Raw genomic sequence first — 13,199 nt, forward strand, 5'->3', positions numbered from 1 at the left:
TCTGTTTTGTTGTTACAGCTAAGATTTTTTTTTTCCTAACCGATCGTTTTATTTGAATTTCAACAATAAAGATTGTTATGCCAGTGCACTTTTCTTGTACTACATCCATTCCGTTTTCTTTCCATGTACACAAGTATACACAACAACGACAATTCACACACAGGCACAAAGATGAATATTAAAAAAAGGAAGATTTTTTAAAAAGTCCTTCTTTCTAGGAAAGAAATAGAGGTTGAAAATGTACAAACGACTCCCTTTAGAAATGGATGGACCGAGCACATCTTCACCGCACCGTGAGGCATTGAGGAATGCTCCGAGTCAACCAATTACACGCATCGCTTTGTCGGCCAATCTCAGGCGAGGAGGAGGGGACACCTCCTATAAATAAGAGCCAGCAGCCCTTGCTCTTTCTTTTCCCAAGAAAAGCCTCTGAGATCGGGGATGGCGCGCACAAAGCAGACGGCGCGTAAGTCGACGGGCGGGAAGGCGCCCCGCAAGCAGCTGGCCACCAAGGCGGCCCGCAAGAGCGCGCCGGCCACGGGCGGCGTGAAGAAGCCGCACCGCTACCGGCCCGGCACGGTGGCGCTGCGCGAGATCCGCCGCTACCAGAAGTCGACGGAGCTGCTGATCCGCAAGCTGCCCTTCCAGCGGCTGGTGCGCGAGATCGCGCAGGACTTCAAGACCGACCTGCGCTTCCAGAGCTCGGCCGTGATGGCGCTGCAGGAGGCGAGCGAGGCCTACCTGGTGGGGCTCTTCGAGGACACCAACCTGTGCGCCATCCACGCCAAGCGCGTCACCATCATGCCCAAGGACATCCAGCTCGCCCGCCGCATCCGCGGGGAGCGCGCCTGAGGCTGCTGCCCCTCGACCACCAAACCCAAAGGCTCTTTTAAGAGCCACCACACGGCCACCAGAGAGAGCTGAATCTCCGTTTCGGCGGCAGGCGCGCGATGATTCGTGCAAGGGCTCTTTTGCGACGGTCGGAAACAAAGGAGCTGGGAGGGATGCGGCCCGCAAGCTGTGTTTAGTTCGGGCCCCCGCCCCTTGTGTGTTGTGGTGGTGGGGGGGGATCTCCTTGGTTCTTTATTTCAAACTGCCGGGGGGGGTGAGGGGGGGGCGAAGGGGGACAGCGGGAGACGAGCCCGGGGAGCCGGCAGGAAGCCTTTCGGGCAGCGAGCGGGAGGAGGGCAATAAGCGAAGCGGGTTTCGCTGAGGGCGTGCCGCTTCCTTCCTGCCCTGTCCCTGGGGCGCCACGAGCGATGGTGGCCGCTGCTATTCCTCCCCCCTCTCTCTCCAAATCCCCGCGTAGGGAGCGGACGGGAGGAAACAGAGCCCCGCCATTTCAGGAGCCTCCCGCTTGAGGCTGCTGCTCCGAGGGCGGTAGCAGAGACGCGGCTCTCACAATAGCGCTTGTCCCCCGCACCGCTGGTTTCCCTTCCCTCCTCGCCCCCACCCCACGTCGGACCGTTGGGAGAGGGGAAGCGGCTGTTGGGGGAGAATGGTAGAGGCCGGAGCTGGAACCGAGGGATTCTTTCCTCGAGCCCAGCGAACCGCATGAGCGAGTCAAGCCTTCCAGCCGCTCCCCGCGCATTCTTTGCAGGAGAGTGCAAGAGCGGCAGGGGCAGCACCCCCCCCCCCCCCCCGACCTCGAGTGTAAGCTTTCCTGCCGCTTAGAAGGGAAGAGACATAAAGACCGGGGTGTTGGGAGGGGGGAGGCGATCCCGGACCAAGACGGGAGAACCCAGCCGCCCTCTTTTTCTCCCCAGTGAAGTACATCACGACACTACGAGCAATACGCGTGTGAGCAGTGATTAACGGCCTTCTCTTGAAAGCTTGGGTGGCTCTGAAAAGAGCCTTTGTGTTTGGTAAAAGCGAGTCCTAACCTACGACGAGTTTAGCCGCCGAAGCCGTAGAGGGTGCGTCCCTGGCGCTTGAGGGCGTAGACCACGTCCATGGCCGTGACCGTCTTGCGCTTGGCGTGCTCGGTGTAGGTGACGGCGTCGCGGATCACGTTCTCCAGGAAGACCTTGAGCACGCCGCGCGTCTCCTCGTAGATGAGCCCCGAGATGCGCTTGACGCCGCCGCGCCGCGCCAGGCGCCGGATGGCCGGCTTGGTGATGCCCTGGATGTTGTCGCGCAGCACCTTGCGGTGCCGCTTGGCGCCCCCCTTGCCGAGCCCCTTCCCGCCCTTGCCTCTGCCGGACATGGTGCCGCCGCGCTCTGCCCCAACAGCGAGTGGCGGGAACGGCCGCCCGCGCTCCCCTATATTGCCGGCGGTCCGACCTGGTTGAGGACTGCGGCGGGGCAGGGCAGGGGCGGGCTCTCCTCCGCGCCTCCGCCCCGGGGCGCCTCCGAGAGGGGGCGGGCGCCGCGGGGCGGCCCCGGGAGGCGACGGCCCCGCCGCCGCTGCCTCGGCTCGGCTCAGCTCGGCCCGGCCCGGGCACGGCGGGGACCGGGACCCGTCCGCCTCTCGGCCCGGCCCGTTCTCCCGGCGCCCGCCTCGCCTTCCCCGCAGCCGCTGGGGGACCCGGGCCCCGCGGCCGCGGCCCTGCACCAAATCCCAGCCAATGGCGGCGCCGCTCCCCGCCCGCGCCCCGCCGCCATTTCGCGGCGCTCACACAAAGGGCCCGGACCGGGGGCAGCTGCGCCCGCGCTCTCGGGTTGAAACCTCATCCTTTCCTAGGGAGATTCCTTCAGGCGTCTCCCGTCAGTACGCGTCGGCCCCGGCCCCTTCTCCTGAGGGCAGGCGGTGCAGAGCCGCCGAGCCCCGGGTGCGCACACATGCCGTGTGACTTTGGCCCTCTTTCTTCCTAATTATACTTACCGGGAATATACATTTCTGGGTATTCTCCTGTGTTCTTGAAAAATCATCGATTAACTTGTATTCCAGACGTTGAGAACATACCGTTTAATTCTTTCGAAGACTATTCTCTGTCATGCCTGGTTAGTTACAGTATTAAGGTCTTCATATATCCCACACTTGGGTATATAACTATATATTTACTGTATTTTTCCCTAAAAGGTCTCTACTATTATTATCTTGAACATAAACGGTTCATGTTTGTTTTTCATGTTAATTTCATGACTCTTTTCCTTTCAGGTACTGTATTAGTATTTCCTATTTTTTTGTCCTTTTACATTTCTTTTTCCCGAACTTTACCATATATTGGCCAACACTAGGCTTGTCAGTGTTTCTCACATTTTCCTGTTCTAGTGTAAGAGTACTATGAAAAGCAATGAAATTGTATCCATTTTTTTAAACCATGTAGCACAAGACTGAATAATTTTTTCTCACATCCCCTAGATTTTCTGGAGTCTTTCTTTTTGGGACTTTCATAAAGTTTGAGAAATTATCAATGTTATTTTATATTATTAGTATCTTCCTTAATTAAGTTCAATCCGTTGTTGTGGTTTAACCCAGCTGGCAGCTAAACACCACACAGCAGTTCACTCACCCTCCCCCCTTCCTCTCTGGGATGGGGGAGAGAAACGGGAAAGTGAAGCCTGTGAGTTGAGATAAAGACAGTTTATTAAGACAGAAAAATAATAATAACAATAATGATGCTAATAGTACTACTACTAATAATGTGTATGAGACAAGTGATGCAGAGTGCAATTGCTCACCACCTGCTGACCGATGCCCAGCCTGTCACCGAGCAGCTGCCCCCCACCCCTGGCTAGCCAACCCTATATCTTGTTCAGCATGATGCCCTATGGTGTGGAATACCCCTTTGGCCAGGTTGGGTCAGCTGTCCTGGCTCTGTCCCCTCCCAGCTCCTGCTGCACCCCCAGCCTGCCCACTGGCAGGACAGAGCGAGGAGCTGAAAAGCCCTTGGCTTGGTGTAAGCACTGCTCTTCAACAATTAAAACATCAGCATGTTATCAGCACTCTTCTCATCCTAATCTACAACATAGCACCCTACCAGCTACTAGGAGGAAAATTAATTCTGTCCTAACTGAAACCAGGACATCAGTAAATGGAGTATTAAACTTTCCTGGATGAATTAAATATCTCCTAATGTGACATATTGGTCTTGTATTCCACGCCCAGTGTTTACCCTTTACTCCTGGTGGTTCTTTTGTATGGAGTTTGGTACTCATAGACCCCAATAAGTTGTTATTAAGCTATGAACTACCTATTTGTCATTTTTATAGGTCAGCTTTCCCTGATAGTCAGAACAGAACGGAGAGGGTAATTAGTTCTGTTCTCCTCTTCCTGATCAGGCAGCATCAGTTGGAAGAGGCTTTAGCTGTCTCTCAGACATGGCAAGGCAGACAGAGAAAACAGTTGGAACAGTCTGGGAGAGGGCAGGAAAGGAGAGAGAAAACAGCTCTGCTCCTGTATGTCATAGCAGATCATAGCACTCATCTTCCCCTCTGCATCTGCTCTCAATCACACGTCTTGCCATTCCCACTAATACTTCTGACCTTCCCAAAAGACAACCAACACTTCAAGGAGAAGACTGGTGAAATAATGTGAATTTCAACATTTTTTTTCCCACTACTTTCTACTCTCCTTGGGGTGTTGAGGAAACGTGTTTAGTTGTAATAAAGGAGCTCACCCCACAAATATGGAACATTGAAGATGTCAGTCTCTGCTCAGGCCATCAACCTACACCTCTGCACAGGTCATCTTCCATGAAACTGAAGACAGGTCTATAGTCAAAGTTGGTGGTTACCCATCAATATAAAGGAGAATCCTGCAGTTTGAGCCTTGTAGCTCAATATGCTTCTAGATTACAGACGGTCTGTCTTAGTTTTGGTCAGTTTAGCCCTCATTTCTGTTTTCCTTCAGGTAGACTAACCTGTTGGCCCTGACAGCTGGACTTACAGCTCCCTGTGGGTTTGCCTATCCAAGTGCAGAGCAGCAATTCTTTTCAGGTGTGAATTTGCCTCTGGGCTCTACCTGCATCTGCATGCTGAAGACCACCGCTGTGTTCAAAGTCATTTCCCTCTAGGTAGAAACTAGAACTGCTTGTGCAGTGAGGATCATGACATCTCCTATCCCAAGCCCAATGGGGTTCTTCTCTGACAGAGCTTTATAAGTCTTGCTAAAAAAAATAATCCTGTGCTGGCCTATCTTAATAATACTTTTTTTTTTTTTTTTTTTTTTTTTTTGTGCTAGCTTATTGCCATGGAAGTAACATGTAACCAGGAGGTAAAGGTGCAATAGGGAGGGACAGCATGCAACAATTTATTACCGCATTAACAAGTTTTGACATTAAAAAAAAAAAGTATTCATGTGTTTATTACTGATGCATAAAAAAATCCTGTCACATCTGCAGACAATTAATGCATGGTTAAATAAATCATTTGTTCAATGCTCAGAAGCGCTAAAACAAAAATAATTTGAATGTCAAGAATCACTGGAAGAGTAACAGAGAGCAAACCAGAGCATACCATATCTTTGTACCATAGAAACATTTGATAAAATAGATGCACCTTAGTTAATTGTGTACATTTTTGTTTAAAATTAAATTAAAATATTTTTCTAAAGTGTAGTGGAATTGGAAAAGAAAGTTCTGGGAGATGTAATTAAGATGATTTAAGGGTCTGAAATGGCTTCCATACAAGGACCTACTTGAGACCAGGACAATTTCAGGACATAGACAACTATTGGGTGAAGATGGTTTTACTTATCTCCTTTACTGTTTATAACATAATTAGTTAAATCTGTCAGTTCAGTGAGGTCGATTTTAACATCTAAAGTTAGTTAACAAGCAAAAAGTTACAGAGGCCCAAAGAGCTGTCTATGCACTGCAGGTTTCCTTGAACAAATGGACTCCCTGTCTCTCTAGTCTTTTTCCAAGGAAGGAAGAGCTGAATGTGGTGAGTGAAAAGTTGAGGATGGATCTCTCTCTCCCCTCTACAGAAATAAATTCTGAAGAATGCAGCTGTTTGCATAACTGTGAACACTTCCTGCTGGTTCCCGCAGGCATTTCTGTGTTTCTCACACAAACCAGGTGGGCAAGCAATGGAAACAGAGGAAAGCTGCAGCATTTGTAGCAGGAGGGAAGGAGCTGGTTTTGGTTTGAAATCCTTCCCCATGTATCAAAGAGCAGTATCATTCATATGCAGAGTGCAGACTTTACCAGTCAAATTCTTAGGGAAGCGCCTTTCTTCCTACTATTTCTTAATAGAAATGCCATCCAGAAAGGAAAAGATTTGTCCACCTTGGCCTGCTTAAGATGGTATGGTTGTTTTTGCACTAGTCAGACATCAGGTTTTCTAATACAGAACGACCATGGGGGAAAACGCTGTAACGACAGACTCCTTACAGAAGCAGTTTTTCAAGCAGATTGGAGCATTTTTTGCTCTCAGCTGCAGAACCAAAACAATATTTTGTAAGAGGGCAAGGTGATAACCCTGAGTGCTCCTTGGCTGTTTACGCAGAGCAGCAGCCACCATACAAAGAAAACGCGGTTTAAGTAAGACCAAAGCTCGATCCCAGAAACACGAGAGGCATTCAAAGCACGGGCTGCTTTTAACAGCTGCCTTCTGCTGCAAGGAAGGGGGCTGCCCCCCCACCCCCCTCCGCCCCCCACGCCCTTCGGCGCTTTCCTACCCCGCCGGGAGGTGACTGAGATGAGAACGAGCCGGGGAAGAGAGCGCCGGGGGGGCAAGGAACAGGAGGGGAGGGAGGGAGAGGAGAGAGGAGGAGGAGGGCGGGCAGCTCCTGCCCGGGCGGGATTGGACAGAAATTGCTGCAGCGCCGGGCTGGGGCCGCGCTCCAGGGGCAGGGGCCCCACACCGCGACCCCCCCGCCCGGCTGTGCTACAGCGATCCTAGGGAGAACCTGCGACGATGCCGAGCGTACAGAGCGTTAGCTGCGTTTTATTACATCGATCCGCCTTTTGTGTTACTGTTGGATACACTCGGAGCGTTTATTTTTTACTACAAAGGCAGATTTTCTGCTGTGCTTGTGCAGCTACAAAGTAATTGGCTTTCAGACCCCAATCCTCCCATTCAGATTTCCTGAATTCAGAGGCACTGACTGAAATTACAACGTGAATGAAGTCACATGATTTCCTTTCGTGTTTACCAATCAGTCCTGTACCATATATCTCAGAGAAATTAATAACATCAATAACTTGTTTTCATCCCCTTTGCTGTCTAAGCAGGTCGGTTTTCAAGGGCTCACAAACAGTAATGTAGTGATGATATTATTCAGAATGTTTCTGCGTTACAGCAGAACTGAGAGATATTTCTACCTGATTATATCTTGATTTGCTATGTGCAGTTGCAGAAAGGTACTAAAGGAGTTAAATATTTGAGTGAAGAGGTTTGAGAGGAATCAATGAAAAATCTATGAGTATTTATGTTTTGTATGAACTGTCACATGGTCACAGCATTAAATAAGATTTACACAATTTCACGGACTTACCCTCAACAACATACAATTCATTCAATTATTTTTTGTTCGAATTGGGGGAATTCTCTAACTTGCCTACACACTTAGAAAATAGCATATCCCGAAGCAACATCTCCTCCTGAAAGGCAGGAAAACATAAATAAATAAAAATCACACCTTCCTCTAATGGAAAACTGTTTAGAAGCAAGGGAGCTTGGATTATATCTTTTTGCCATCCACAAAGATGTCATGTTACAGAGCAATCAAATACTGTCTTTAAGAAAAGCATGGATAAATCTTTCTGAAAGAAAGAATATTTGAGGATTTTTTTTTCCATGCGCTACTGTCACTGTAGTAAAGTTAACCAAAATGTGAATTTTCTTTTATTCCTTTATAGTTTTCCTTATTTTTCTACATACTAGTAAATGTTTGTGCAACCAAGTATGGTTTCTTTTTTGTTATCATTTTGCTTACTATCTTTATGGAAAAAATATCTATGAAGTAACTACAGGGACCTATAAAGCAACTACAGGTTGAATAACACCCTTTGAGGCCAGGCTATCTGAGAGATGGCATCACCTATGCTATGCTATACATTCTTATGCTCTAAAGCATAAAGATATACTTTGTATGGACTTAATAGTCAAAAGATTAGGTATGTCTGTGGCTGTTGTTTTTTTTTTTTCCCCATGACTACCAATACCTGTGATGAATCATTCTTAAATAACAGGTTTCCTCTTTTATGTAGAAATACTTCCATACTTTAGGCTGGCTGAATAGCTGGTAAAGACATTTTGGGAGGGATCCAAATAAAATAGAAGTTCTGCATATTAACTGAAATTTTTCTAAATAGTACTTTTTTTTTTTTTTTTTGTCATTCCATACATAAATAGCTGTGCTCATCCACTTCTCTTTTCTAATTTAAAATATCCATGACTTTTATGGAACTATTGTACAAGGTTAAAAATTGTATTAATCTAAACCAAGCATGTTAACATGAGGCAGAAGAACATATTGCCTTTCCATTTTAAATACAGATTGCCAAGAAAAACAAGGAAGAGAAAGTATAGCTGGTAGTTGTACGAAAATATTCCAGTTATGTTTTAGCTGTAGAATAGGGGCATTTGGAATATATAGGTCAGGGTATGCCTTAAATAACTAATTAATAATTGTAAGATGCCATGATAGTGCTTTGGTGGCACATAAAAAAGAACATTAGTCATAAAGTGCTATGAAAGAAAGCCATGATATTTATTTACTCCACTGCAAGGTAGAAGCATGGGTGGTAAGGCAAAGAACAAAATATTAGTTGGTGATTTATGACAACTAAGTGGAAATTTTTTTTTAGCAAATAGAACAGAAAAAATCTATTTCGGACTACATTTCAACCAAGACAAATGTCATTTGAAAACATGTCAGAATACATGTGTTTTCAAAGGATGTTTCAAATATCTTTATGGAAAGATATCCTTCCTTCTTAAACTTCCAGGACAAGCAAAACAGAGGCTTTCTTGTCACGCACTTCAGCTTGAGCGTCGATTCTGAAAAGAGAGAAATGCTCCCTCCTCACACCGTGATTCCAAAGTAAAAATGAAATCTAGGAGGCCTCGGTTTCAAAACTTTTTCCCAAAAGGCCCAATCAGCACCTTCTACAAATTAATGTTCTCCTTCAAGTTAATCTTATCACTTCCCACCCCCCATACTAAGAATCTACCAGGAGGTTATTCTGTTTAACACACTATATAAGAGAAACAGATATTATATTTAAAAAATCCGAAAGTTTTAAACCTAGTTCCAACCTCGAATTTATGCATAACTACAGTCCTGCAATTATTACGTTTTCAAAGTTCATCTTTTCAGGAGAACCACTTTAAAAGTAGGGGAAAAAATCACGAATCAAAACTGGGCATTGATTAAGTAATAACCGGTTAAAAACAACCGCGCAATTGTCATCATGTTTCCAAGCAACACTTCTGAGCCTCAGATTAACACATCGCCACAAGTGACCCGCTCCTCCTCCTCCTGAGGGAGGACGCTGAAAAGAATAGCATGCTGTTTTCCTCCTTGTCTTTCTCAAGAGCCGCTTTTAGAGAACACAAAAAAAACTCCCCCAGGCCATACTCTGCCCAGCGGAGCCTCACGCAGAGCCTCCCACAGCTTCCGGACCTTGCATTCCAAGGCTGTCCTTCGGACAGCTTTATTTTCTTGCACATAAAACATTACTGAATAAAAAAAAAAAAACTATATATATAAATTGCTTTGCCTGTATCTGCCTGACAAAGCGGAACATGCAGGGTCCATTACAGTGGAAGAAAAAAAAAATATATATATATATAAAAATAAAAATATACATATATGTTCCGGAAAAACACAGAGTGGAGAGCCACAGCAAGGCAGAATCCGAATCCCCGAGGCGCGAACGGTGGGAGGCTCCTCCTTGCGGATACCAGCTTCTGGATGATTTCACTTGTTTATCTTCCTCCTCCAGTTTTAATCCTCTCTCTGAACGCGTCCAAGACCGCGCCCACTGCCGTCAGGAAAGCGGTCAAGAGCCTTAAGTGAGTGCAGCTGCCGAGCCCCAACAGAAAGCAGTAGCAGCAAAGTATCTGGCCAAGGCAGCAAAAGGCCCAAAGCAGCCAAGGCAAGAAATGGCCCAAGAAGATGTAAGGACATCAGAAAAGAAAACTTGAAGATAAAACCAAGAGCACCTTTAACAGCTAGCCATGCTGTTGGAGGAAAAAGAAAAGAAAAGAAAAGAAAAGAAAAGAAAAGAAAAGAAAAGAAAAGAAAAGAAAAGAAAAGAAAAGAAAAGATTTCAGTTTAAGTCCAGACAGGTACATAACAATCCCCTATAGGAACTTATGCGGTGCAGGAAAGTACCCTTCAGTCTATTTTACTCGTGATCCTCCATTACCTCCACTGCATTTCCAATATCATGTACTTGAACAGCCCCCCCGACCTTTAGAAGCTAAACGTGTGAGATAGCATCCTGGTGAGGAACTTACAGACCTGCCAGTGTTGCCTGAAAGCTCTAGTAGCAATACATGGCAAGTGTAAAATTCAGAAACAAAACAAAACAAAAAAAAAGCAGGAAAGAAGAGGGGAAGGAAAAAAAAAGCCAAGGGGAAGGACCCAGCGCAACCCGGGAGGCAGAGCGCCCCTTCCCGCCACGGGTTCGAAACTCGCGCGCTTCTCCCTGATTGGCCAGGCCCGGCCACGCCCCCTCCCGCCGCCGGGGGTCCGCGGGGCTTTTCCCCTCGGAAGCCGCGCGGTGCCCGGTGGGGCTGGGCTGGGTTTTGTCCTACGGCATGTCCAGGGACGGAGCTTGGTGGTGGTCTTTTCGTGTCCACCCTCCCCCCCAAACTTTATTGATTTTTAGCAATAATAGTAACTTGTTAGAGAATAAAATTGAAGGGACTTACAGAACAGAGCTGGTTCATTAAATACGGAGTTGCTGTTTAGGAGAACTCCCCCTAAATGCAAGTTTTCTGTTACATAAAATCTGTTTCCAAAGAAACAAGCGATCCCAGTACTTATACTTAGGTGTTCCTGCTCTTTTTAGGAAGATGTGGGTGGCTCTGAAAAGAGCCTTTGGGTTGTTTGTTGCTACGGTTTTACTTGGCCTTGGCCTTGTGGCTGTCGGTCTTCTTGGGCAGCAGCACGGCCTGGATGTTGGGCAGCACCCCGCCCTGCGCGATGGTGACCTTGCCCAGCAGCTTGTTGAGCTCCTCGTCGTTGCGGATGGCCAGCTGCAGGTGGCGGGGGATGATGCGCGTCTTCTTGTTGTCGCGGGCCGCGTTGCCCGCCAGCTCCAGGATCTCGGCCGTCAGGTACTCCAGCACGGCCGCCAGGTACACCGGGGCGCCGGCGCCCACCCGCTCCGCGTAGTTGCCCTTGCGCAGCAGCCGGTGCACGCGGCCCACGGGGAACTGCAGCCCAGCCCGCGACGAGCGCGACTTGGCCTTGGCCCGCGCCTTCCCGCCCTGCTTCCCGCGGCCAGACATGTCTTCGGCTGAAGTTCGGAAATCGGCAAGGCCCGCAGAAGACAGCAGGGAAGCAGCGAAATCCGGAGGAGTAAAGCAAAAGCTTCCACCCGGCCTTTTTATCCCTTCCTTCTGGGCTTCCGCGGCACTTGTGATTGGCGGAGGCTGCGATTGCAGAGTTGGCCAATGGGGGCACCGATGCGGCACAGGCCAATTGCGCGCCGGGAAAGGCTTTGACATCACCGAGCCGGAGCGTCCAATGGAAGAGAACAGCCCTGAGCCGCCTCATTTGCATACCGCCCCTATAAATAGAGGCGCCGCCGCTATTGTATTTACGTCGTTCCTGCGGTAGACAGGTAGTGACAGACTCCTGAAATGCCGGAACCAGCTAAGTCCGCTCCCGCGCCCAAGAAGGGCTCCAAGAAAGCCGTCACCAAGACCCAGAAGAAGGGCGACAAGAAGCGTAGAAAGACCAGGAAGGAGAGCTACTCGATCTACGTGTACAAGGTGCTGAAGCAGGTGCACCCCGACACGGGCATCTCGTCCAAGGCCATGGGCATCATGAACTCCTTCGTCAACGACATCTTCGAGCGCATCGCCGGCGAGGCGTCGCGCCTGGCGCACTACAACAAGCGCTCGACCATCACGTCGCGGGAGATCCAGACGGCCGTGCGGCTGCTGCTGCCCGGCGAGCTGGCCAAGCACGCCGTGTCCGAGGGCACCAAGGCGGTCACCAAGTACACCAGCTCCAAGTAGAGCGCCGCGGATCCTGTTTTTAACCCAAAGGCTCTTTTCAGAGCCACCCACCTTTTCAGTAAAAGAGTGGTTCACACTTGTTCGTTTCGGTGAGTTGCACTGGTATTTAGTATTAGCTTTGTCTTCCAGATTAGGATGTTCCGATTAATAGGGGGGAAAAAAATAATTCTTTGCTTGTGAGGAGAAAATGGGATTTTTAGTGGTGGATTTTTATATGACGTAAGTGGGCTCTTACAAGGACAGATATATAAAGACTGAAAATCAAGTTCTAAGCGATTAAATATTCATCTTGTCTTCTCATTAGGGCATTTATTTCAACTTTGGATTTTGGTAGTCCTAGAGATACACACGGTATTCTCTGTCCCTCCGGTATGAAATAAACCATTTCTAATAAAGTGCCGCCGTCCCCTTTAAGCATCAGCTGCTCTTCCCAGGCGACTTGGCCGAACGCCACCGAGCGGGTTGTTTACTTAGGGTACTCCATGGGGATTATGCCGCATATGCGCGACCTTCGGCAAGGCAACACTGTTTCATGGGGGTTACCGAGCCACACAGAGCTGAAGATACAAAGTACAGAGAGAAAAGTATCATTTTAACGAGCCTCGGGGATATCCCAAGTGCGTGGCGCAGATCGCTTTCCCGTCACTATAATAAAATGAAAGAAACGCTGGGGAAAAAAGGGGATCATCATCGCCTGAAATTAACAGGGAACGATAGAAGTAAACAGCAGGTCACGCCCGAGGAAAGTAACCAGGAGAGCGAGCGCGCTGTATCGAAGTGGGGGTCGCGCAGGATGCGTCGGGGGGGCGTAACGCGGGGGCTGGGAACCGGGCTGTGCGGGACGGGGGCGGCGATGACCGCGCCTGGGTCAAACCGGCCGCGGGGTGAGGGGCGGCCGGGGCCGGGGCCGGGGCCGGGGCCGGGGGGGCGAGAGCCGGGGCCGCGCAAGGGGGGCTGCGGGCGGGGAGCGGCCGTTACCTCCCCCCGCAGCGCGGGATTTTCAAACGCCCGCCGCAGACCAATGGAATCTGCGCCATCCCGCCAGCCAATCACAGCGCGGACGGGTCTATAAATAGCGGGTCCTGCAGCCGTGTTCTCCCAAGCCCCTC

General features: G+C 49.0%; 4 protein-coding genes across 4 annotated transcripts; 2 read left to right on the forward strand and 2 right to left on the reverse strand.

The window, feature by feature from the left end:
• Positions 1-441: 441 nt before the first annotated feature.
• On the forward strand, positions 442-852 carry LOC311215896 (histone H3.2; the record flags this gene model as incomplete). Its single annotated transcript, XM_084297313.1, has 1 exon — positions 442-852. The coding sequence occupies one exon, from the start codon at positions 442-444 to the stop codon at positions 850-852; it is 411 nt and encodes a 136-aa protein (XP_084153439.1).
• Positions 853-1,782: 930 nt separating this feature from the next.
• On the reverse strand, positions 1,783-2,415 carry LOC311212522 (histone H4). The gene has a single exon (XM_084291934.1). It carries the CDS (start codon positions 2,204-2,206, stop codon positions 1,895-1,897), a length of 312 nt encoding a protein of 103 aa, XP_084148060.1. The 5' UTR covers positions 2,207-2,415; the 3' UTR covers positions 1,783-1,894.
• Positions 2,416-10,753: 8,338 nt separating this feature from the next.
• Positions 10,754-11,450, reverse strand: LOC311221353 (histone H2A-IV). Its single transcript, XM_084305266.1, has one exon. It carries the CDS (start codon positions 11,353-11,355, stop codon positions 10,966-10,968), a length of 390 nt encoding a protein of 129 aa, XP_084161392.1. The 5' UTR covers positions 11,356-11,450; the 3' UTR covers positions 10,754-10,965.
• A 235-nt stretch (positions 11,451-11,685) lies between these two features.
• LOC311221927 (histone H2B 8) lies at positions 11,686-12,166 on the forward strand. The gene has a single exon (XM_084305938.1). The coding sequence runs from the start codon at positions 11,710-11,712 to the stop codon at positions 12,088-12,090; it is 381 nt and encodes a 126-aa protein (XP_084162064.1). The 5' UTR covers positions 11,686-11,709; the 3' UTR covers positions 12,091-12,166.
• Positions 12,167-13,199: the final 1,033 nt, after the last annotated feature.

The sequence above is a fragment of the Netta rufina genome (genome assembly GCF_964035555.1).
Source record: "Netta rufina genome assembly, chromosome: 1".
Lineage (NCBI taxonomy): Eukaryota > Metazoa > Chordata > Aves > Anseriformes > Anatidae > Netta > Netta rufina.

Excerpts from the sequence above, each read along its gene's own strand:
- LOC311221927 (XM_084305938.1), top strand. The coding sequence starts at position 11,710 with ATGCCGGAACCAGCTAAGTCCGCTCCCGCGCCCAAGAAGGGCTCCAAG.
- LOC311212522 (XM_084291934.1), bottom strand. The coding sequence starts at position 2,206 with ATGTCCGGCAGAGGCAAGGGCGGGAAGGGGCTCGGCAAGGGGGGCGCC.
- LOC311221353 (XM_084305266.1), bottom strand. The coding sequence starts at position 11,355 with ATGTCTGGCCGCGGGAAGCAGGGCGGGAAGGCGCGGGCCAAGGCCAAG.